This window comes from Bos mutus, chromosome 18 (genome assembly GCF_027580195.1).
Source record: "Bos mutus isolate GX-2022 chromosome 18, NWIPB_WYAK_1.1, whole genome shotgun sequence".
NCBI classification, from domain to species: Eukaryota; Metazoa; Chordata; class Mammalia; order Artiodactyla; family Bovidae; genus Bos; species Bos mutus.
In genome coordinates this window covers 51749991-51775632 of record NC_091634.1, presented here as the reverse complement: position 1 = coordinate 51775632, position 25642 = coordinate 51749991, and the positions used below count along the sequence as shown (strand labels likewise).

Sequence of the window (25642 nt, the reverse complement as noted above, 5' to 3'; positions counted from 1 at the left end):
CCCAGGGCCCACAATGCTTGCTCATATTTCCCTTTTCACATGTATCTCCTTGTATTGAAATCAAGTGGTGCCACCATTAAAACAAACAAAACATGCTGTTACAAACTAGATGTAAACCACTATAAGTCATCAATGGGTTTTCATATCCCTCCTTGTCTTTATACATAGGTAGATTTTTTTCCTGTGGTTTTAATATCAGCATGGGTACAACAGTATTGTTTCCCTAGCTTTTTAAAGTTTTTTTTAAAATTTTTTTGCCAGTGTGTTCACACTCATTTAATTTGCTCCTTACATAAATCTTATGAGTTAAGAAATTTAATTAACCTCCTTCACGGGTGACGAACCCAAAGACTCAGCTGGAGGGGCCGAAGCAGGTGGTACCCTGCATGGTCAGGTGGGGCTCACTGTTTCTGGAACCAATGACCCGAAAACTGGTCTGTCTGCACACATGCATGTAGGTGTGTGATAGGTAACACTGGATGCTTATCATTTGCCAGGCCCCAATCCTAAACGCTTTACGGGTGCGTTTTTATTTTTTTTTTAAAATATTCTCCGATGCCTAGTTAAAGGCGTGGCACAGTGCAGGCGCTCAGTGTGTTTGTGGAATGAATGAAAGGTGAACAAATATGAATGGGTGGATGCGACCTCCATAAACGCAACTGCTCTGAGATCTTCAGCTCGCACTTCGGAGACCCCGGCCCAAGGGTTTGGCGGACCAGGCCGACCTCAGGCCGCAGCTCCCGGCCCGGACTTCCCGAGTCCCGCCAAGCACCGCCCAGGTGGCCTCCGGGGTGGTGAGAAGCTCGGGCACACCAGGCGCTCCGGCGTTATCACCTCCGTCCCCCGCGCTTTCCCTCCGGGCCCGGCAGCTCGGGTCTGCAGAGGGCGGGGCCGTATCCGCCTAGGGGCGCGGGCTCAGGGCCCACCCCAGGCCGGCTCCCGCCGCGCACGCCCACCTGTCGGCTGCGCATGCGCAGCGCAGGCCCGGCGCGCCCGGCCTCCCCACGCCCCGCGGCGCGCGGCCAGTGCGCAGGCGCGGCGGCCGATGCGAGTGTGTATGTGCGGGCGAGAAGATGGCGGCGGCGGGGGAAGCAGCGTGAGGAGCCGGACGAGCGCCGAGGCTCATTGAAACGGGCCGCCATGGCCCTCCACAGCCCGCAGGTAGCCGCCAGCCGGCGCCCTCGGCGGGAAGCGATCCCAGGCCGCGGGCGGGCGGGCGCCGGGGCGGACGGGCGGGCGGGCGCACCCCGGCTCTGAGCGAGCGTGTGGGAGTGGGGGAGGGCGCCGGGACACGCTCCCCGGGACTAGGCCCCGAGCCTCCCGCTGCCTCCGCGTCTCGGCCGCCCTCAGCCCGGCCAGGCCCGTGCCCGAGCCCGCCGGGCCCCACCTCGTGGGGGCGGCAGAGAGGGGGAGCCCGGGCCGGCCTGGAGAGGGTATGGGGCGGGGGGTGCGAAGGGGTTAACCTCAGGGCTGGACCGCGGGGCGAGCCGGCGGTAAGGATGGGGCCCTGGCCGTCCCGGGAGGCGGCCGAGGGGCTTCGGGAGGCCCGGGAGCGGCAGAGCCTTCCACGCGCTCCGGTTGCCTCTCTGCCCGCAGCGAACCACCAAGATTTGGGGGTGCACCGTTTTCCCCGTGGCACTAAAGGTTGCTTTCGCAGTTTGATTGACCCCGTTGCGGGGGTTGGGGTGGAGTGGGGTGGGGTGGGGGTGAGTGAGATTGCTGGTTTTCTGGCTTTTAGATTCAAGTGACTGAGGAGCAGCTTAAGGTTACTGTTGCAAAGGGGACTCGAAATAACTCGCCAAGACTATACTTTTATTAATACCTGCCTTTGAGTGACATGCTTTGCATGAATCCGTTTCAGCCCGTCTGACACTATACTAACGCACACTGTCAGAGCGGTCTCTCAGGCTTAGGGGCCACTTAAGATAATCCCGTAGTGGAAAGAAAGAGGAACGAGCACGCTTTTAGGGAGATAGTTTAGAGTTGAACTCAGTGCTCCCTACTCTCCCAAATACAGTTGCTCTGTTTGAAAATAAGCATGTGGTCTTATTTGTCGAGCTTGCTGTGTAGACCACTGATTTGTCGACTTCCAGTCCCTGGAAGTTGTTGCACTTTTTTGTATCAACTCCGTGTGCTGTAGTATTAACTTTGTATTAAATATAGGGAAATGGAACGGAGTAGCTATTGGAAAACTGGTGGCCGGTAAATCATAACTCTCTCTAAGCAGTTGGTTTTTGTTGCCCTTTTGGGAATGGAGTAGGTTTTAATAACTTGTAATTAACGCGTGTCGCGGAATTTAAGACGCGATAATTTAAAAAAAAAATGAGATCTTAACAGGAAGCTGCAATTTTGTTAAATTTTTGGCGCTTCAGTTTGCTCTACAACTTTCCGCCTTTAACTTTTTGTTCACTAGTACGTCTGCTTTTGAAAGTAACTCAGTAAAGTTCTATGCACAAAAAAAGGCTTAGTGGTTGAATAAGTTTTACGTGTGTAATTCAAAGATTTCTTTTCTTAAGAAATTTAGTATTTGCCTTTTTCTCAACTTAAATATTAAGATAAATAGCTACAAAATAGGTACAAGGTTCATTGTGAACGAATGGGTCATAGTCTTAGTGATTTTGAAATGAAAGAAGCATGTTTAGGCATAATTCACTTCATTATCATAAGCACCCGACGCAGGGCAAAATTGAAATGTTAATGAGCAGTGATAATATGTAAACGTGATTGTAATTTCGTTTGCTTTCCTTGTCCTAGTGTTTGTTTTATACAGCATTATTGCCTGCATGTTGTACATCTTTGGAAAATTAAGGTGGCAACAGTTAGCTGAACATAAATGTTAGCAACACTTTGGGCTTATTCTTTTAAAGTATGATTGAAATGCTTTTAAGTTCTAGCATAGAGAAGGTAGGAAAGGAAATGGTATGATTTCTCATACTTTTAGTAATTTTCTTTTTAGAAGAGTAGTAATGAAAACAGGTAATGAAATCATGTATGTGACAGGATTTAATGGTTGGATCCTGCATAAGTCAGGCTGAGCGTTTTAATAATTCAGTTTTATTCAGTTACCTCCTGTCCTAAGGGTACTGCCTTGGTCATTGCCATTCATACAAATACCGATGGAGCGATCACCCTGTGCTAAGCACGATGATGCATGTTAGGTGTTTACTGTGGGGGTTAACAACCACAGATTAGCAGTCGGGGCTCTATTTCATTTTATTTTTTTCTTAGGTTTTTTTAAGGGTCCTATTTTAAAATTGGATTTTTAAGGTTACAGTTGATAAAAAGAAAAAAAAAAAACATTTATAGACTATATCCTATTTCCATAGTATTGATTGAACCCTTTTCCCTGGATTGACGTGAAACTGAAAAACTTGGAAACATTTCTAATGCGGATAGCTTTCAACACATTTTAACAAACCCAAATAATGAACTTTGACAATTGAGGTGAAAGTACATCTCTAATTAATATTTGTTGTCACGAGGGAACTGATGAAATGACTTGGGATAATTAATTTGAACTGACCAGTGCTGTCTTAAACTGGAAGAAGCGTTTGTGATCGTTGCAGCTGTTCTTAGTGAAATCTCTACAGTAACGCTTCTTACACCCTATTTGAATATCATGTGGCTGCTCCTGTCCTGGTCCTCTGCAGCGGGCTCACCTCAATCTTTTCCTTACCTAGGTTAAAATAATGTGGCCCCTTATTTTACACTGTGGGATTTCTTGGATCCAACTTTGAGCATATGGTAGAGTGTTACTGAAGCATTGAATATCTTTGTAACTGACAGCTGTGTTAGTAGTTCTCCAAAGAGAAGCATTTTTATTGGCGTTTCATAGTGAGCAGCTGAAGTAAATAAAATTATTTGAAGTATAGGATATTTGGAGATACCAGTGTTCGTTTGTAGAGTGACAGCAAAATCTTGAAACAGGTCCTTGCACTAGATATGCTATTTAAAGTTTGAGTTGATGATCTCCTCCGTGGTTCCTGCAGACCAGCAATGGAGGTGAGAGCCCCATCCAGGGCCTCCCCTCACGCTCTGGAGCCCATCTTGTGGGGACCAAGTGATGAAGTGATGGCAAGTAATAAGTGGACCCGCCTCACTCTAAATTCCTCTCCAGAGCAAAAGTTAGGACGTTTATTTCAGATTTTTTTGAATGTAGAACTAACATGACTTGAATAGTGGGTCACATAGGAAAACTAAAGGAAGAAAAAAAATTCCTAAGCTTAATGATTATTTAATGTCAGGCCTAGTGGCACATTTACTTTGTGCTGTGCTCAGACTATAATATTCAAGTAATTGAGAAAAGTTGTATCATTTCAACCTGAAGTAGTTACATCAAGATTATTTGTTTGTTTGTTTGTGCTTTTACAAATGTCAGACATGCAAGTGCTTGCTGTTAAGAGGTCTGGCTTTTCAAGTGGCACATTGAAGGTGGTTGCTGAGGACACTTCTTCCTGACAATACACAAGTATGAAAACCAGTGGGAAGCGCTTGCTTTTGAATTTGTAATTACGCTGTCACAGTTCTCTTTACTGCCACACAGGCAAGAATCACTGTGGCACAAAACAGATAAATCTGTTTGCAGTGGAATTTCCTGGCCTTGGGCCATGGGATTACTGTCATTTGTCACTTTAGTGCTACTTCAGCAGTGTAGATGTTCAATTCCAAAGACTTGCATGTGCTTGGACTGCAGTTTTCCTGTTTTTTGACGTGATCTCCCAATAGGTCTTTCTGTGATCTTTTCTGTCAGTGCAGGCTGGAGGAAGAACTGAGTGTAGGCAAAATAAAGATAGCCCTTGGGGTAGGTTTATAGTACTATTTGTTTCAAGGATCAGGCACTGTAGGATCTGTCGTAAGCCTCAAGGTGGAGTCTTCAGAGCGTAGACTTTGCATGAGTGGGCCACTTTCTGACTATTTGAAAGCTCCTCAGTCGTGACCCCATTTTCAGCAGAGGACCCGAGAAACCAATAGCTCCATGCTGCTCCCTGTCTGGAAAGACCCTGTGCTCGGGTTGCCCTGTCCCAGGAGTAGGCTTGCTGAGGTGTAGAGGTGGAAATGTGGTTTGGGGTGGGCAGGACACAGCCAGTCTTCCTGGACATGCCCTCTCTGGCTGCCTTGAGAGCTGAGAGATGACGAGGTGCTCGGACCACGTCCTAGCCCAGGGCTGCTCCTCTGCTCTCCCTCTTCAGGCCTCTCCCTCCTGGGCTTTGTCTGCAGCTTTTTTTGGTTGTCATTCTTCAGGTCAGTTCTCACTTTATTTTTCTGATTATCAGCTCAAGGACCATCTCACCATCTCATAAGCCTACACTCTCTGATTTAAGAGTCTCACAAGTAGTGCATTGAAAATAAAAATACCTCCTAGTAGAAAGACTGGTGCCCCACTCTTGTGCCTTTGGTATCCAAGTTTTACACCTAGCTGCCTGCCTTTCTCTCTCTGATGGTAGTACAGTTTTGTTTCCCCACTTGTACTTGTTTTATGGAGAAATGCTGCTTTTTATCTGTGTGTATTACATGCACACAGTTGGCATACCAGTGCTCTTTTCTAGCAAAGTAGTCTTTAAAGTGTCAAAAGATCAGAGTGATAGCTGCAAACTTATATTGTCATTGGAGCTACTGTGGAAAAAAAAATTAAATGTAACTTGAATAATATTAGAGATTTCAAGCATGCCTTGCTGTAAGACACTGAATGTAGGGAAAAAAAAACCTTGCATTTAAGACTGAACAAAATAGAGGGCTTCATGTTACAGACCTGTTATTGTGGACGAGCTGGCCGGGGAGGGAAGGGAGGAGTCCCATGAATAGCCCCCTCACCCCCCCATCCTCACCCCTCTCCCGAGCTGTAGTTCCATGAGAGCCATTGGATGCACCGGAAGTGGTGGGGATGGTTTTTTGGACCATTTTCTTAATTTACTTTCCTCACTGTTCAGGAAAATAGACGTTTATCATTATTGTGAGTACAAGTCAAAAGTATTCTTTGTTTTAAAATATGTTGACTAAAGCTAGATCTCTGTATAAATTGTCTGCTGCAAGCCATGGGCCTTGTGAACTACATCCAGAACCACCCAAGAACATTTAATACATGGCTGTGTGTGGAGAGTTTTGATTCGGCTTTTGGAGAAGGAAATGGCAGCCCACTCCAGAGTTCTTGCCTGGAGAATCCCAGGGACGGTGGAGCCTGGTAGGCTGCCGTCTATGGGGTCGCACAGAGTCGGACACGATTGAAGTGACTTAGCAGCAGCAGCAGCTGGGCTATGAGTTAGTCTACATTGTTTAATTATTCTCACATAAAGATAGTATCCTTTTCTCTGGATATAAGTGATGCATTTTAAATTTTATTACACTCATTTAAATTTAATTAGGGCCAACTTGTGAATTTATTTGGTATTCTGGTAACCGTCAAGAGCATTTCTAGTTTTCCTCCTCTTATGTGTCTCTCCTATTTTAGACAGTTTATAACTCCAGAGGAGTGAAGCAATGCCTCTTGAGAGACTTTCATCATTAAAGTATGTACTCTCTATTTTTTCCTGAAAATATCAGTCTTTTTACTTTTAACAGCACTTGGGAGGATATAAAAGAGAATTTGAAAATGACGTTTAATTCTTGAGTTTTTGGAGATTCCTGCCTGATGTTGTAGAAAACTTCTGTCTCTTAATATTTAAGTGGTAATTCTCCTTGGATGGTTACCAAGATGTGTGTGTTTATTTGAGACTTGGAGAGTAGGCATTTGGGGTAGATCTGGTGATTGGACAAGGAGGAGCATATTTATTATGAAATGAAACATTACAGCGATCAGCATGTGGAGTGGTTGTGTAGTTTATAAACTGCATGGTTTGTGAAGTGCTGTGGCTGGCATGATCCTTAAGCAACCCTGTAATGTATTCCTATTATCACCATTTTACAGATGGGTAAAGTGAGACTCAGGAGGTTGTGATTGAAGTCACGTGGCCGTGAAAGGCGCTATCAGGGACTTAAGAGCAGGTTTTGGACTTCTAGCCTCTGTCGTTTATACTTGGCCAGACTGATAAAGGCCTGCCGTTTCACAGTGCAATTTCCTTATGATAGTTCTCAGAGAAGGTTTATGGAATGACCGAATGAATGAAACAAAGGTTTACATGTTTAAGTAATTATTTAGAGCTGGAAAAGGAAATGGCAACCCACTCCAGTATTCTTGCTTGGAAAACCCCGTGGACAGAAGAGCCTGGCAACCTACAGTCCACGGGGTCGCAAAGAGTTGGGCACAACTTAGCAACTAAACAGCAACAACCAGTCTGTTACTAATTATTAATTGCTAGATTCTGTGTAGAGTGCATTTTGGTAAATCTTGTTCATTGATTTTAAAATACAAAATAAAGACTTGAATTTCTTTTTTTTTTTTAAGACTTGAGTTTCTGAAACAGACACATTTAAAGTAAAAAGTCACTGCCCCCCTCCCTGATCTTGGTCCCATTGGTCTGTCTGGTGTGCCTTTCCTATTCTGACACTGTTTTTGTTCCCTTGTCTCATAATGCAGTCTTCTAACCAGATGGTCGGTCTTCCCTTGTGGCTCAGCTGGTAAAGAATCCACCTGCACTGCGGGAGACCTGGGTTTGATCCCTAGGTTGGGAAGGTCCCCTGGAGAAGGAACAGCTGCCCACTCCAGGATTCTGGCCTGGAGAAGTCCATGGACTGGATATGGGTAGCCCATGAGGTCTCAAAGAGTCGGACCCTGAGCGACACCGAGTGACTTTCGCATGCACGCAACTGTATAGTCAGTGGGCTGGACTTTTTGGAGCACCTCTTGTTTCTAAAATTATTGAAGCTGTGTATTCAGGTAGAATAGACTTTTTCTTATTTTTATTGGCTTTTGCCAGGGGATGGAGCAGATGTTCTGGAGGTTAAAGTGGTTCTCTGTGACCCAGTATACTGAGAACTCTGGAAGTGCTGTAGAAATCTATGACTATTAAAATGCCTGAACAAATTTTTTTTTTAAGAAATGGTTTTTTGAACACATTCAACCCCATAATTATAGCAGTCATGGTGTCCAATTTCTATATTGTAAAAAAAAAAAAGGTCTGATTCAGATTCACATTCTAATCTGTTGGTCAACTCTGCATTAGAGAAGACCCCTGAGAGGACAAACCTTTGGTTAGTTTGAGAGGTTAGTAGGTCATCAGCCTTGGTGACTAGTGGGGAATTGGGTAATGAACCTGGACTTTCTCCTGTCTTATCCAAAATCAGACTTTGCTCACTTCCCCACTTTCTTTCTTTCTTTCTTTCTTTTTCGCCACACTGCGATCTTAGTTCCCTGACCAGGGAGTAAACCTGCAGTGACCTATGGAGTCCTAACCACTGGACCACCAGGAAATTCTCTAAAAGATGAAAATCTTTAATTCATTAGTTATTTGGAGGCAGAGTGGGAGATACATTTTGCTTAGTAACATTAAGAAAATAATTAGTGGTAAATTAAAACATGAAGTATTTTTATGTTAAAAAACTTAAAACTACATATTAATTTGATCAAAAAGCAAGTTAGACTGTGAAATATTTGAAAAAGATTGAGAAAGATTTTTTCATAAAATATCTGTCAATAAGGTGATTCATGTTTGGTCTCTCCCCTTTGTATTTATTGAAATACTGCAGTGGCAAGAAAAGAAAAACAAATCCTAAAGAACTGGCCCACTCCTCATGTCTGCTTCCTCTCCCCAGAAATCATATTCCACCACTTCTAATGCAAAGTCAGGTCTTCCAAGGGTAGTATTCTGTGTCTTTGGAATTAATTTGTAATATACCAGGCACTTTTATTCAGAACTGCATATAAAGGACTTTATATCTTTTGTGATTGCTCAAACAAAGAATTTTGGTGGCCAGGCGTTAGCAGGATAGAGCTGAAAAGAGATCTGTGCTTTGGGAGTTGACAGCATAGTAGGAGAGGGAAACAGGCTAATTGGTGAATCCCCTTTTTAGGGTGGTAATTCCTGTAGCAGAAGTGTGAACAATATAGTCAGAAACTTTCATTCATTCGTTCAGCAAGTCATTGAGTGGCTGCTGTGTACCATGCACTGAGGATGGAGTGATAAGCAGAGATGGGCATTGTCCGTCTTACCAGGGAGCTTACTGTGGAGAGAGACACCCACACTAATCAGATAGTCGCAGGAATGCAGAGGGCCATTCCACACTGAAGACCGAGTCTGGAGGAAGGGCAGGGGAGGCAGGAGACCGGCTCCCAGAAGCAGGGCCTGGGTGATACCCAGTCTGAGATGGCTCTGTGGCTGCAGGGCCTGGGGAGCCCCTGAGAACTCAGAACTGGGTGCCAAGGCGGTGGCGGTGGTGAGGCGGCCAGTCTTACCCGGCGAGAGCGTGGAAGAGGGTGACGCATTCATGCTGCCTGCCCTGCAGAACCATCCTGCAGGCTCATGGTGGCCACAAGCTTGAGCTTGGGGAGGGTGCGGAGGAGGTGGGGGGAGTGGCAGTGCTGTGTGGGTTGGAAAGGGGAGCGTCAGGGGAAGCTGAGAAGAAGCGTCAGGAGAAGCCAGTCGACTCTCCTAGAAAGGCGACATTTGGGCAGAGAAGCTCAGGGATGGGGTTTTGTGGGGAGCACATGCAGAAGAGCAGAGTGTTTAGGCCTGCGGCCTGTTTGGGAGACAGACCTGTGCTCGGTGGGTGACTGCCTGGTGTGTAGGGTGGGATGCTGGGACGGTGTGTGGGGGTTGGGGGACGAAGGACTTTGGTAGTTCAGCCTTGGTGGTGGTGGGTGTCTGAAAGCACAGGCTCTGTGAGGGTTGCTGACGGAGGTGGTTGTTCTAGGCCCGTTTGGGGTCCTCCCCAGGGTGGCAAAGGTGTCCTCTGCTGGCTCTCCTCTAGATCTCAGAATGTTCTCTCTGCTCACTTCAGCACCTTAAATCCTAAAACTTTGAGCAGGGAAAATGTAGGATGTTTGGGGATATCTGAGGGAGATTAGTGCAAGGCAAATAGCCCTTGAGTGTCCTCAGTGATAATTGGATAGAGTTGTTAGGGAAGTCATATGGGGACATCAGTTAGTTCAGTTCAGTTGCTCAGTCGTGTCCGACTCTTTGCGACCCCAAGGACTGCAGCACCCCAGGCTTTCCTGTTCATCACCACCTCCCAGAGCTTGCTCAGACTCATGTCCATCGAGTCGGTGATGCCATCCAACCATCTCATTCTCTGTCATCCTCTTCTCCTCCTGCCTTCAATCTTTCCCAGCATCAGAGTCTTTTCCAGTGAGTCCGTTCTTTGCATCAGGTGACCAAAGTATTGGGGTTTCAGCTTCAGCATCAGCCCTTCCAATGAATTTTCAGGACTGATTTCCTTTAGAATGGACTGGTTGGATCTCCTTGCAGTCCAACGGACTCTCAAGAGTCTTCTCCAACACCACAGTTCAAAAGCATCAATTCTTCGGCCTTCAGCTTTCTTTATAGTGCAACTCTCACATCCATACATGACTACTGGAAAAACCAAAGCTTTGACTAGACGGACCTTTGTTGGCAAAATAATGTCTCTGCTTTTTAATATGCTATCTAGGTTGGTCATAGCTTTTCTTCCAAGGAGCAAGCGTCTTTTAATTTCATGGCTGCAGTCACCATCTGCAGTGATTTGGGAACCCAAGAAAATAATGTCTCTCACTGTTTCCATTGTTTTTCCATCTGTTTGCCATGGAGTGATGGGACTGGATGCCATGGTCTTAGTTTTTTGAATGTTGAGTTTTAAGCCAACTTTTTCACTCTTTTCTTTCACCTTCATCAAGAGGCTCTTTAGTTTCTCTTCACTTTCTGCCCATATTCTCTTTAATTTTTTTGGGAGGGGGGCAACTTTAAAAACCAGCATTTATTCCTTGATTGTAAAGAAAATATATCACCCATATATCATGACTCTGAGATGACGTCTGTTAATATTTTTAAATGCTTCCCTTTAAATTTTAGACATTTGGGCTCATTTTACACAATGTGCTGTGCTGTGCTGTGCTTTGCTTAGTCACTCAGTTGTGTCCGACTCTTTGTGACCCCATGGACTACACAGTCCATGGAATTCTCCAGGCCAGGATTCTTTACCAACCGAGCCACAAGGGAAGCCCAAGAATGCTGGAGTCGGTAGCCTATCCCTTCTCCAGCGGATCTTCCCCACCCAGGAATCAAACCAGGGTCTCCTGCATTGCATGCAGATCTTTACCAGCTGATCTATCAGGGAAGCCCCATTTTATATAGTAGTATTTCTAGTAGTATTTCTTAAGTCATGATCCTTGGTCGTGGTCTTCTCAGTTGAACCACCTGGCATCCTGGTGGCCATCCAGACCCACTGACTAGGGACCCCTGATTAGGCCCCCAGCTGTGTCCCCTCAGCCCCCAGGGCCTCAGCCTGACACAGGTGTCAGAGCCTCTGCATGCTTTTGTTTGCCGCCTTTCCCCTTAAGCTGCAGAGCCCTTTCCCATGAATAGAATTAACTGAGTAATATTTTGGACATTTAAAAACATTTTCAGTCTAGGTTAGGTATGAACAACAACAAAAGACGCCAGTTTGTGGCCCTCTGCAAGGTAATGTTAGTAATTTTAGTCCTGAATCGAGTGACTTGTGGAAACAGAACCGACTGAGGAGCCTGACACGTTGCCACTTTGAAGACGTGCCACCCTGGGTCTTGAGCCTGAGAGCTCAGTTTTGTTGGAAGTTCAGTAGCTAAACTGATGGACAAATTCCTCTCCACAAACATTTATCCAACTCTTGCTCTAAATTGTATTATATTCCCCAAAGCCATTAGAAACTGCTGGGTGCCATGTGGTGAGATAGGACTCTCAGTGTGGGGGCAGCTCGGGCTTCGCCCCAACTCCGTTTAACTGTGACTGTCTGCCGTCTTTGAGAATTGGGGCATAGCATTAAGCCAATTTGCCATTGGAAATTCTTGCAGCCTTTTTTTGTTGTTGTTGTTGCTGGTCATGGATTTGTCAGCTTTGAAGTTCTTGTCTCCAGTTTTTCACAAATTGGTGCTAAAGTAACACTCTTGGTTCCATCTTGGTTCTTACTGAATTCTTGGCTTTTCCATGCCACACTACACAGTGTGAGTTAAGTGCCAGGAGCACAAACTTTCTTTCTCATGTGTGACTGGAGTTCTATTCCATGAAAATGAGATAAGAGATTGCTTTGAAAAAAAAAAATCTTGAGCAGTCTCTTTAGTTTTGGCTGGAAGCTTCTCTGGCTGTAACTTGAACTTCACTCACAATGACTCTGTAGCAATATCCTAGCCATGACTGGTCTTGGACACAGAGTTGCCACAGCTCAGTTTGGAAAGACTTGGCCTCTCACCCCCTGACACATGTTGAACAAATGAGTTTCTTTTCTTTTTAAAATGGACAGAAGGTAAAATATGTTGCCATTTTGTTTCTTTGCCATTGATTTCTTTTTGGTTGAAAGCATAGATCTGAGTTAGCTTCCTCCCTTCCCTGTGAAGAAGGGAAGGACTCCCAAGCCTGTCCTGCACGGGAGCCTGGAGGGCCCTGTGGACTTTGGTGCTGGGGATGCCTTGTTCTTCCTCCCAGTCAGTCAGCTCTTCCTGGAGGCCTGCAGGCTGCTGGCCCTGGATGGGACGAGTGCCCGAGCGGTGGAAGGAACGCATGGCCCTGCCTGGCGGAGGAGGGCACAGCACACAGATGTTGTCTGGCAGAACATACTTCTAGTCCTGGGAGTGAAGGTCAGGACCACAGGGTGCAGGAACCACAAGGCACAGATTTGCCCTCCCTAGACATACCTTTATAGTAACGAGAGCTGCTGCAAAAGAGGTGGGCTGCTCCTGAGGTTTTCAGATGGATTGCAGTTCTTGCGTTAAGAATTCAGGTGACCTCTAGGCTTTCTTGAAGGGTTTCGTGACTCTCCTTATTCGTGTTGTATAGTTTCTTGAATCCAGGCGACTCATCTGTGTATCAGCTAATCTGTTTTGTTTCATTCTTTGGGCTGTTTCTCAACAGGTTTAGCTGAGATCAGAGGACCGTTACTGATGCAGTAAATACCTTCATGGTAGCCTTCCCCATAGTGGTCCAGAGCATTGATCCTTGGTTGACTTGGTCTGAGCAAATGCCTTTATCTCCAAATTCCAGAGCCACAGAGCTGTCTACCTTCCCAGGTGGAGAGCCTGAGTATGTCATTGGTGAGTGTGGAAAGAGAGCTTTTCCATTGACTTACTGGCTCAGTTATGTTTTGTGTTTCCTACCTTTGTCATCTTAGATATCTCAGCCAGTGTCATCGTTCGCCCACTGGTTATTTTTTTTTTTCCCCCCACTGGTTATTTTTTTAACTCAGCTGTGTGCCAACAAAAATGAGCACAGATAAGTTGTCTCTGCTGTAGCACGCTACCCCCTCTGTCCACGCGCTTGCTCCCTGGCCCCAGGCCACTTGGAGTGGGTGAGTCTTCTCAGGCAGGCCTGCCTCCGTGCCCTCTTTATTTATTTTAGTTTTTCAAAGTGGACAGCTTGGTTTATTTTGCATTTTTCCTAGGACCAGACCTTATAGATGGCATTGTTGTTGTTTACTTGCTAAGTTGTGTCTGACTCTTTTGTGACTGATGGGCTACAAATGGTAATATTTTCAAGTTATTGTCTCTTTTGTATTGTGTATTATTTTTCATTTGGCAGGATCATAATTGAAACTGAGAGTATGCTCTAAAATACCATACTTTGAAGTAATCTTAAAGTTGTTGTTCATTCACTAAATCATGTTCGACTTTTTTCCGACCCCATGGACTGAAGCACACCAGGCTCCCCCTGTCTTTCACTGTCTCCAGGAGTTGGCTAGAATTCATGTCCACTGAGTCATTGAAGTTAAAATTGTTTTATGTCTGACAATAGCAGATGACGTTCCACCATTTACTTCTGTTTATGTTCAGGAAAAAGACTTTCTGACCTAATTGGAGATTTCCAGCTCTAATGCCTCTGTGAGTTAAGCTTCAGCTAATATAGTGAAAGAATGAAATGTTAGCTTCATTTTTGAATTTCTTTTCTGCCCTTTTTAAAATCGCAGCCTGCTGCACCCCCGCCACCTTCTTGCCTTGCTTTCTCTTCAGAGCACTTAACACCTTCTGATCCCCTTCATCTGATATCCTAGCAGCTATTTGGTTCATTTTCTCTCTCCCTTTACTAGAGTGGAAGATGAGTGAGGGGAAGGCGTTCTCTTGTTCACTGTTACATTCCCTGAGCCTGGAATGTAATAAGTGCGCAAAATATTGATGAATAATTTATGAAAGACATAACACAGTCTATACATTTAGGTAATCCCTGGTTGACTGTGGGAATGAGGCTAATCACCTGTTAAAATCCAGAATAACTCAGGTTTGTTAGGAAAGTAATTTGCAAAGAGGAGACTCGAACTGAGTTCTGCAGTGTGAGAAGTCAGCTGGGCCAGCTATGTTACCTGCTGCTTGTAGCTGCACAGGAAGATACCTAAAGTGTTCTCACCCTGTGTAGGAGCAGGCGACTCGGCAGGTGACTAGGCATAGGAAACAATTGGGGCAGGTTCTGAAATGTGCAGTGTGTTGAACTCTGCAGTGCACATGGCAGGTTCTGCAGGGGGAATTCAGGAGTGAAGGAGGTGGGTAACGAGTGGCCTTGAGAATGAATGGGATTTGGGCACATAGAGAGAAAGGAGGAGGGCATTTGATGTGGGCCGGTGCCCCCAGCTTGGGTGGTAATCGGTCACCCAGCCTGAGAGAGGAGTTGGGAGCCCTGCAGTAGTGTCCAGGATACAAGGCTCAGCTTGCCGTAAGGAGGACCCTGGGATGCTGTGCTGCATCCCCTGCTTCTCAGGCTGACGCTACGTTAAAAGTCAATGGGGGGTCCTGTTAATGGCATGTTTGGCTTCTGTAGGTCTGGGCTGGGGTCTGAGAGCAGCATAAACTCCCAGGTGTGTCTGCTGCTGGGCTGGGACCCACACTGAGTAGCAGGGTCGTATAGGACACAGGGAGCGTGAGAGTGTCTGCAAGTCCTGGAATCATGTGCCGAGATGTGTGCGTGTGCACCCTTGAGGTGGTGGGCCTTGTTTGCTTACATCACCTCCTCACCACCGCCAAAAAGGCTAGGGGAATCACTGTCTCATAGAAGTAATGTGCCGATTAAACAGGGTCCTAGCTCCCTGACCGGCATCACTTAATTGGGATGCTTCTTTTAATTCATGCAGTTGCTGCTGTTTTTACCAAATGAAATCTTTTGAGCATTTTGATGTTTTGATGAGATTGTCCCAGGAACTGGGTTATGTATATATAATTCAAGATAATCTTCCAAGTTTCTCATCCAAGAGTTTGGAAAAACAATGAAGTTTGCTATTGGCATAAGTGCAAAACCTGGTTTTGAGGAAATAGTGGGCCTTTTGATTTTAAGGTTAAGTCAGAAAATAACAGTGAATGAATCTAGGGGTTGGCAGCTTGAAATATGGAATGGAGTATAACTGAGCAGTCCAAGTTGAAAGTGTGAGTTCAGAATTCATCTGCCTAGTTGAAGCTGTGAGAGTAGGTGGAAGAATGAGTGGGAAGAATGCTTAATGGGAGAATGAACATCCAGGTGTCAGCCCAGAGGAGAGAGAATGGTTAAGAGCCGGAACCAAGTCCTGAAGAAGGTAGAGTGCCCTCCAGTAAAGATTATTATGAAAAGTGTGTGTGAGTGAGATCTTATTATTAATCAAGTGCTTGATAGGTTGATGAGCTTAAGGATGTAAACTGATTTGGTTTGAATCGGGTTATTTTTGGAAAACCAGAATGTTGGAGGCGAAAGATTTCATTGAGTCAAAAGAGCAATGGAAAATGAGTTCCGTTACAAAGCAGTGTCTCTGTGGAAAAGACATTTCTGAAAAGTTGCATTGGAGTGGAATGTTTCTATCAAATTATTTCTAGTTTAGTTGTGTTATAGTTTTTCTTCTGATTGTTGGGCTTTAACTTGTTAATGACCAATAAACCCTTTAAAAGCACTAAAAGAGTTCCCATTTTACAAACATCTGCTTTGTAGAAAGAAAAAAGCGCCTTCTCTGGATGTACATCGAGCAGTAGGTGCTCTGAGGCCGTGAACAGTCGCCTCAGATTGTCTCGTGGTTTCTCGCGTGTGGTTTAGAGCCCTCACCGAGTATGGGAGCAGTTGTGCTGCCCCCGCCCCAGTTGTCTGCTTAGTTTCTTCCACTCCTGCATCGCTGGGTCCTGGCAGTGCCCCTGTGTTCAGTGATTCTCAACTCCACTGCACATCAGATTCACACAGGAAGCATTTGAAATGCTAAGTGAAGCCTTGCTTCCCACCGTGGAAACCCAGAATTGTGGCCTGAGGATGCTCAATTGGTCCTCAGGTGTTAGTCAGGGCTGAGAAGCACTGCCTGATGCCTTTGTCCTGTACAGCTGACCCTGTTCCCTGGCTTGGTGACCTTCACCTTTGTAGGAAAACAGTATTGTGAGCTGACTGGGGTAAAATTTCTTTTCCAGATTTCTGAGCTCCATATGTTCACCATACAAGAGACTTTCTGAAGTCTTGAGTTTTATTTTTCTAATAAAATACTTTTAATCGTAACAGAATCTACATATGTAATTCAAGAATGGAGTTCAATCTATTGTTTTGGCTGGTCAGGTGAACTATACCTCCATAATTAGAATCTTAGGAGGCTGTTTTTCAGCAGGTCGTTAGGTGAAGGTTAAATTGAGAAGGTAAACAGTGGACCAACTCTTCTAACTTTGGTCTTCATTAGCAACCAGAGCAATTCATGAAAGGGAACATTCTATATTCTTTCTCCTTAAAATTGGAAGGAGAGGGGTGTGTGTACCAGCTAAGATGAGTCCTGTTTCTTTCGCACCTCTCTGTTTTTCAGGGTGTTTGACGAGACCATTGGCAGTGACCAACAGAGGAAAATACGTAGTCACACCTCTTTTGTTCCAAAATGTCTTTTAACATGGAGCTCTGATTCAGTGATGCACTTTCCTTTCTGGCAGGTGGCCTTCAGTAGTCAAGCTTTTGTTGGTTTGATTCCAGCATATTTCATTAAGTGAAAAATCCTGTAGAACAGATGGATTTATAAGTTTCTGCTCATGTAGCATTTTGTTTAATGCAGCCCTAGTTTTGATTCAGCATTGTTGGCACTGATTGTCTCTGTGTAGTGTGGGGTTTGGGTATGTCAGGGGATCTAGGCAGTTGTAAAGGCCAAGCCAGGCATGAACAGTCTGAGGTTGGAGGCTTAGAGAGGCTGGTCACAGTGATAACAGGCAGCGGAATACAGATGCGTGCACTGTAGCTTAGGTCGTGTTGTGTACCACTAGTTAGGGTCTCTGAGCTATGGAACATGAAATCTTAAAGAGCCCTTGTGTGTGAGTATTTATAGAGTGCTTAAGAATTCTGCTCGTGTAAACGAAAAATGAGTATCGTGGTCCTTGATCTTAAAGAGCTGTTTTTATAAAACAACTGCCTCATCGATTTATTGATAGATGTATGTCTAGTTAAAAATGTCAACCATATTGAGGTATAATTTAGTACAATAAATGTGCCAATTTTAAGCTAGCGCTTTGAGTTTTGACAAATGTATATAGGAGGGTAACTGCCCCCACAATCAGGATAGAGAACATTTTCATTGCCTGTAAGTTTCCCTTATGACCCTTCACCATGAATCCTCATCCCTCTCGCAGGCAATGACTGAGCTGCTTTTTCTGTCACTATTATAGGCTGAGTTCCCGTTTGCTAGAATTTTCGTTATGTTTTATAGAGTGCTTTGTGTGTTGCCTCCTCTCACTTAGCATAGCATTTTTGGCATTTGCCTATGTGGTGTAGGAATCCTTCCTTTTCAGTGCTGGGTAATAGTCCATTGTAGGGATGGGCCACAGGTTCTCTCTTCACCTCTTGATGGGCATTTGTTGTTCCAGCATTTGGCTGTTATGAATGAAGCTGTTGACCACATTCACGTGCAGGTCTTTGTGTGAACATACATTTTCATTTCTCATGGATAAAATACCTAGAAGTAGAATTTTTCTATGTCATATGGTGGATGTATGTTTGATTTTTGTAAGAGGCTGCTAAGTTTTTAGAAAGCGGCGGTCACCTTTCACCTCTGCAGCAGCAGTGCCTGTCCCCCTTCTGTGTCCTCACCCACACTTGACAGCATTCCCAGGAACACGAGCCACATCTGTGACAGAAAAGTGAAAACTCCTGCCTGCAAGCAGGGAGTTCTTAAGGAAATAGGCTTTAGTAAAGAAGTTTAAGTAGAAGAGAGTGGGGGCAAGAAAAACTGGGCAAATGCCTCCAACATGCTAGACACAGGGGACTTATATGGTGGTCAGCGATGTTGTGGGGGGAGAAAAAAATGTACTTTTACAAGGTTGATCTGACCTGATGCACATCCATGGTTTGTTTTGCCAGTGCCTCCCATTTTTCCCCTTTAAGGTGTAACATTTTGGAAGTTGATTTTTCTCCAGTTTGGGAGACCATGTGATTATTGTGAATGATTTTCCTTCAGGTCAGAATAGGTATTCTCTTATTAAAGTTTTCAATAAAGCTTTAATTCACTTTTCTTGATTATGGTTAAATGTTATACTTAAAAATTGCATGTTATATCTTGACTATGTTAAAAGTTTATATTTAGAAATGAAAATTGTGCCCCTGCTCGCCCACTTCTGCTGATAGTAAAAACGGGAGCATAAGAAACAATGAGAGCAGTTGAGTTTGAGTTCTTCAGCCTGCCGACTCTGGAGTTGGAACTGTTGCTGTAGAGAGGGCGTCGGTCCTCAGCCCTGGAACTTGTATAGGTTGTGGGCTTTGCTTTTCTTCCTCCTCTTCCTGAACTCATTTGTTGAGCAGAGCTCTTGAGCACCTGCTGTATGCCAAGTACTGATCCAGGCAGTGGAAAAAATGAGTTGACTTGGTGTCTGTTCCTTTTCAAAGAACAACTTTATGGAGGTATGATATACATGCAGTGAATTTAATTCATTTAATGTATATAGTCTGATGAATTTTGACAGAAATGGTTCTTTTTCATTGGTGTTGCACTTTCCCCTTCCCATCCCTTCCCTTTCCTTCCTAGATTAGCACCAAGGTGATCGAAATGAAAACAGGTGGAATTTTGAACTTTTTTCTACTAGGGGTATCCCAGATAACAAGTACCAAATCGACTCCCTAATTTATCAGCTCTTTTCCATGTGATAAGTCTATATAGCAAGTTATTGTATAATGAGGGCTGTTTAGTAACAGTTTAGAGCAAAGCAAGTTAAAATTTAACTGACATTGTGTAATGTACAATAGGCCTGGAAGGTTGGTATAAGTGGATTTGTGTTAACTGAATCATGTTTTCTGATTTGGAGAGTGCAGTCTGTGGAAACAAGTTTCAGCTTAGATTCCCCATGAAAGCACTTAAATAAATCCAGTCTATTAAAAATCTTGGAAAAGTGAAAGGATCACTTTTTAAAAATTACTATTTTTTTGCCATGCCATGTGGGATCTTAGGTTTTGGCCACACCGTGCAGCACTTGAGATCTAGTTCCCTGACTCGGGATCAACCCCATGCCTCCTGCATTGGGAGTGAGGAGTCCTGACCACTGGACTACCAGGGAAATTGTTGAGAGGGTGGCTTTTGATAGGACTTCAATAGTTAGAATAAAATGCACAAAGCACAGGAAACCAACACTTGACGTTTGAATCTTCAGGAGGGCGTGGCTTTGTCACACTTTTTGGTCCATTTTTCCCCTTCTCGGGGCTCCTCAGCCACAAGAAAGTGAGGAGCGTCCTGCTGCAGCCCTGGGTAGTCAGTCGAGGCATAAGCCTTCCTCTGCCCCCTCTTCCTCTGTCTGCTTCTGCCGTTTGTAGTACTGTAAGCAATGCGCAGTTCACGCACACGGTGACAAATTTATAAATATCGTGGTGTCCCAAACTTCGTCTTGTTCAGAATTTGTTCTCATAATCAAACACAGTTCAGCGTGGATAGTTGATGTTCAATACATGCTGTTAAATCAATGAAATTCCTGCTGTGCATTGAACATTGTCACCTCCAGGTGTCCCCTAGGCCACCCACACCAATTGCCAAAGTTAAGACTGAGCAGTAACTGTTCAGTAGATGTCACCATCCATCAGGTACTGGGTCCTGATGAAAAAAAAGTAAAGAAATTTGAATGGTTCTTTTTATGCAAGTACTGATCTGATTTTTTTTTAAAACTTCATTTGTTAATAGTTCCCATTTAAATAGCTGTACATTTTGGTGGTTTTTAGTATATTCACAGAGTTGTACAGCTGCCCCCACAGTCCATTTTAGAACACCTCATCATTCCAGAAAGAGGCTCCATACCCATAATGGTGACTCCCTGGTCCCTCCCCACCCAGCCTCTGGCAGCCACCCTCTCTCCTTTCTGTTTCTGGGGATTTGCCTCTCCTGGATATCACCCAGTGCATGTGGATGGACTCTTGCGATGCGTGGCTCTTGAGTCTGGCCTCTTTCACTCAGTGCGATGTGTTCAGGTGCCAGCCACCTGGTAGCCGTGTCAGTCTGAGAACATTCCCAAAGCTGTGTTTCTCTGGGTTAGATCCAGGAGATCCTTTTGGAGCTGGGAAGAACTGTGGAGATGGATTTAGTCTGGCATACTCTGATTTTAGAGATGAAGTTAAAGCGTTTATCACTCGGAGCAGTGTTCTTTAGTCATAAAGTCTTGCCAGACTCTTTCAACCCCACGGACTGTGGCCCACCAGGCTCCTCTGTCCGTGGGATTCTCCAGGCAAGAATACTGGAGTGGGTAGCCATTCCTTTCTCCAGAGGATCTTCTTGACCCAGGGATCGAACCTGCATCTCCTGTGTTGCAGGATTCTTTACTGCTGAGCCACCAGTGTATTAGTCCTTAACGTTTCCTCCTACCTCCCAAATTCACTTTTGTGTTGGAAAAGAGGGAGGCGGGAGGAGAAGACTCTACTTCCTGTGCTTGGTTCTGGCATTTGACCCTGCAGGCTGGGCTTTGAGTGTTCTTGGGACACTGTACCTGGGTCTGGCTCGCAGATGCCTGACTGCCGCAGAATCTGTGAAGTACAATGTGCACCCAGCAGTGTTTGTTGATCATGCCTTTGTAGCCTAAGTTTTTACCTCAGAGGCTGACCTCCCATTTTCCTGAGTCCTTTTGAAGGCAGAGGACATGGATTTGGTGGCAGCCTGCACAATGACTTGTGTTTCTGGATCTCAAACCTTGGAAGCTGTGTTCCAGCGCCCCCTAGTGCCTGCTCTGGGGGTCGTCCTCCGGGTCCCTGCTTCCTGCAGAAGGTGCTGTTTTCCATGGCTGCATCGGATCCCTGGAGAGCCAGCAGTGGGCCACGCAGGCGACTGGCAAACGCCTTTCCTTCTCCTCACCTCTCCTGGGCTGAGGCTGTGTCTTTGCTTTTCCTTTAGCAGGAACACTGGTATTTCCAGTTTGGCCTGTGCCTTTCGCAGGCTGTACAGCCCTAGGCCCTAGAGGGCCTTCTGGAGTCTGCTCTGGCAACTCAGAGTGCCGCGCCCTGGCGCTGGGCTGCAGTGAAGTGTCTTGCATCCATCCTGGCTGTGCTGAGCGCTTGCCCCTTTTCCTGATGTGTTTCTTGTGCATATATTTTTCATGTCCTCTCTAGAAAGGATCACAAAATCAGACGGGAACAGTAGGAGTTCTGAAGGCCTGAGCTGGGGTCAGTGGAAGGGAGGTGAAGTGGAGCTTTATTCTGATTGAGAGGACCCCTCCACCCCCAAGCCCCTTCCCAGAGAGGGGACGGGGCAGCCCAGCACCCTGTGCTGTGTCCCGACCCCCGTGGCCTTCCTGCCCACCCCCCCCCCCCCCACAACTGGGAGCAGAGCGTCTGTGGTTGCTCTCTTGTTCCTCCTCTTGACTCCAGTATTCATTCAACTCTGGTGGGCCTGGCTTAAACCTCAGGGATCTGCCTCACTTGATGACGATGCCAACATTTCTGTAGTGCTCTGTGGTCCACGGAGGGCTCGCAGTGCCCGTTGCCTGGGTGCCTAGGCGTGCCGGCCCCTGCAGGCTTGGCAGGGATGGGGAAAGTGGGGTTGCACTTCCTCCCCTTGCCAGCCTCACAGTTGTGAGTTTCAGCTGTGAGTTTCAGCTCTCCCTGCTCCTGCAAGACAAACAAATGCATGTGGCCAGTGCCATTTTCTTCCTAGATTGTAAATCCTGTGAAATCAGGCACTGACTCATTCTTATCTTGTTTTTTTTTAAACCAAAACTTACCGTATTTTTCTTTAAAAACAGACTTTAAAATATATTTATTAATTCTTCAGAGGAAGGAAAATGTTTCACACAAATATAAGAAGAGGGTAGGTAAAAATTTTCCTCACAGCTGAGTGTTTTCAGTTTTAGTTTAAAAACAACCCCAGCAAGCTCTTTATTTGGGAATAATTTTAAATTTATAAAAATTGCAGAAGTACAAAGAGCCCCCATTTGATTTTTTATTCATATTGACTGGTTAGGGTTGAACCTCACTTAATCATTGGGGTGTGTTTAAGTTCTCTCCTTCTTTATACAGATACCTGTACAAACTCACAAACACACGAAAATACAGACACATTTTCTCTTACCCTTTGAGGTTTGAGGGTGAGTTACATGGACTGGGACCCTTTAGCCTTCTTGTCTGCTTGAATGTATATTTCCCATGAATATTCTCTTAAAGTAACCGCAGTTGGATAGCTATCACTTCCATATGTTGACATGGACGCAGTATCTTTTTCTAATCCACTGTTTGTATTCTGGACTTGTCAGTTGACCCTATGCTCTCCTTTAATAGCATTTCCTCTCCAGGGGAGGATCCAGGATAGGGTCAGATGTTGCATTTAGTTGTACTGTCTCTTTAGCTTCCTGCCATCTTGAACTTTTCCACAGCCTTTTCTGACATTGAGTTTTTGGAAGAGCACAACCCTGCCCCTGCTTTTTGGTAACATTCTTCATTTTGCCAGACATTTAAAACAGTTTGTGATTGAAAATTAGGAAGACTTTTGGGGATGGTGAGACTGGAACATTTTAATGGAAGCTGGCTGCCCTGAATTTCTGGGATAAACTCTTTGATGTCACAAGACTTGAGATGCTTCAGTCAGATATATAAAACTTTAGTCAGATATAGTTTTAGTTAAACAGTTGTCACTAAAATTCAGGGCAGTGTAATTTATGCAGTCACTGGGGTTTGCAGTTGAATAAATACTTGGGTTTTTCTATGCTTTTGTAGTTTTAACTTCATAATTTAACTTTTCTTCCTAATTTATTTAAGCTAAATTCTCCTTTACAACAATACTTCTATTTGCCTTTTTAGAACAGTGTGGATAAAAAACACTTCTTCATAGTGATGCTTCCTGTGATTATTTGTAACTGATGTAGATGATTTTGAAAAGCACTCAAATGATAGCCTCCAAATTTATGTGGGGTATTATATTTTATTATATCACTTCCCTTCAGTGTTTTTGAGTGGTTACAAAAGAGACATTAGTTTCTCTGCCCATGAAAGAAATACTTACTGTTTTTTCACATGTATTGTGATGGCAAGAAATTGTCTTTTATTCTGATGTCTCCCTTACTTGAGACTTGAGTGACTTCGTGCAACTCAGATTGGGACTTGGCGCTAGCCTCTTAGCAGCCCCTTCTGTAAGCTCAGTCACAAAACTGTTCTTTAGATTGTTGCCAGTGTTAACTACTTACTTTCAAAAACTTCTGCATTTTAAGGATTGAAAATAGATCCGATTAGGGCAGAGAATGTGATTCATGTGTATTTTTATGGAGTTGTTTATTGATATATGTGAGCTGGTGTTAAGGGGATTATGTTAAAGTTCAGAGCAGCTCTGGCTAGCCATTTGTCAGGTGTTAAATGATACCTCAGCATTGCATAGTTGATAGTTAGCAGTTGCTTATGGTGTCATTTTTGGATTAAATGTTTTCATCAAGTCCTGATCTGTTTTCAAGGAGATCATGAAACATAGGTGCAAACACAGCTTCTGGAAAATGGGTATATGAATAGTTGTACAGTGATTTGATAACACTGACTTTACAGTTAATCTTTTGAGTAAAGTATTTTTGCATGGTTCAGAACTAAGAACTCTGAAAAGATATATCCTTCTCTGTTCCACGACCTCCACTGACTGTCCCTCCCTCCAATATCTATTGCTTTTTAAAAATCAGTTTTTGCCTATGCTGGGTCTTTGTTGCTGTGTGCGGACTTTTCTCTAGTTGCAGTGAGCAGGCTCTAGAGTGCTGGCTCAGTAGTTGTGATGTCTGAGCTTAGTTGCTTCTCGGCATGTGGAATCTTCCTGGGCCGGGGATTGAACTTGTGTCTCCTGCGTTGGTGGGCGGACTTCTCACCACCAAGCTACCAGGTTAATCCTGGTATTGATCTGTCTTTGGTTGGTGGTTTAGTCGTGAAGTCATATCTGACTCTTTGTGACCCCATGGATTGTAGCCTGCCAGGCTCCTCTGTCCATGGAATTTTCCTGACAAGAACATTTACTTCTCCAAGGGATCTTCCTGATCCGGGGATTGAACCTGAGTCTCCTGCATTGCTGACGAATTCTTTACCACCGAGCCACCAGGGAAGCCCCTGTCTTTATGCAAATACAAATCAGTATTTCTATTTTCCTGCCTCCCACCCCCCCCTTTTTTTTTAACCCAAAGAATGTTTTCTTGTAACAGTGTTGGAGATTACTCGCTGTACATGCTCCTTCCATCTGGAAGGCTGCACCAGCAGCTCTTAGTCCCCAGTGGAGGGGCAGAGTTCTAACCCAGGACCGCCGGGGAATCTTCCTGCCCTTCCTGTTGCCCTCACCAGTGAGTTTTGTAATCAGGTTAAAGATGTGGATCTGTGGAGAAATTATTGACATGAAGTTGTAATGAGAAAGCACACTTAAAATCTGTAGCAGATTTTTCCAAATAATCCTTTAAAAACAAAGATTTGAGTAAAATCGAAAATAATAGGAGAAAAAGTCTTTCCCTGGAGTCTAAGCACTTACTCGCCTTCTGCAGTGGCCCACACTCTGTCTGTGGAGTGTGCTTCTCTCTGGATCTGAATAAATCCACTTCTTACCTATCACTTTGTCTCTCACTGAATTCTTTCTGTGATGAGACATCAAGAATGCGAGCTTCATTAGATCCTGAAACCAGCTAAACCATCCCCAGCTTGTCATCAACACTGTTGCAGACGTCTTCGTGCTGTTTCTTTGAGACAACTTTTGGGCATTAACAGCTGGTTGGGAAACTCCCTTGGGAGGGACAGCATCTAAAATCAAGGATTTTAGATCATCTTTTCCTACGAGAACTCCAAAATTAGAACTTGCTGCTGAACAACCATCAACAGGAGAATATTGGATCCCACCAAAAAAACATAACCCACATCCAAGGGCAAAGGAGAATCCCTGGCAAGACGGTAGGAAGGGCGAAATTGTGTTTAGAATCAAACTCCATACCTGCCAGAGACGCTCGGAGGGCTCGAACAAAACCTTGTGCACTCCAGAAGACCCCACAGAGACTGAGCCAGACCGGCCTTGAGTGTTTGGGTGTCTCTTGTGGAGGTATGGGTCATCAGTGGCCTGCCGCAGGGGCAGGGGCTCTGGGTGCAGCAGTCCTGGGTGTGGCAGAACGGCAACCTCCCTACAAGAGGTTGCCATTAACCCTACCTTAGAGCTGTTGAGCACACGACCCACAAACTGCAGAACAGTTATACCAAATAAG

General features: G+C 44.8%; 1 protein-coding gene across 1 annotated transcript in view; it reads left to right on the top strand.

Moving 5' to 3' along the window:
* The first annotated feature begins 1006 nt into the window (after positions 1-1006).
* The window catches only part of USP10 (ubiquitin specific peptidase 10), a 63135-nt gene continuing 38499 nt past the window's right edge, over positions 1007-25642 (top strand). The window contains 1 exon segment of the mRNA XM_070388615.1: positions 1007-1161. Within this exon segment, the coding sequence (XP_070244716.1) occupies positions 1141-1161 (21 nt within the window). The 5' untranslated portion in view covers positions 1007-1140.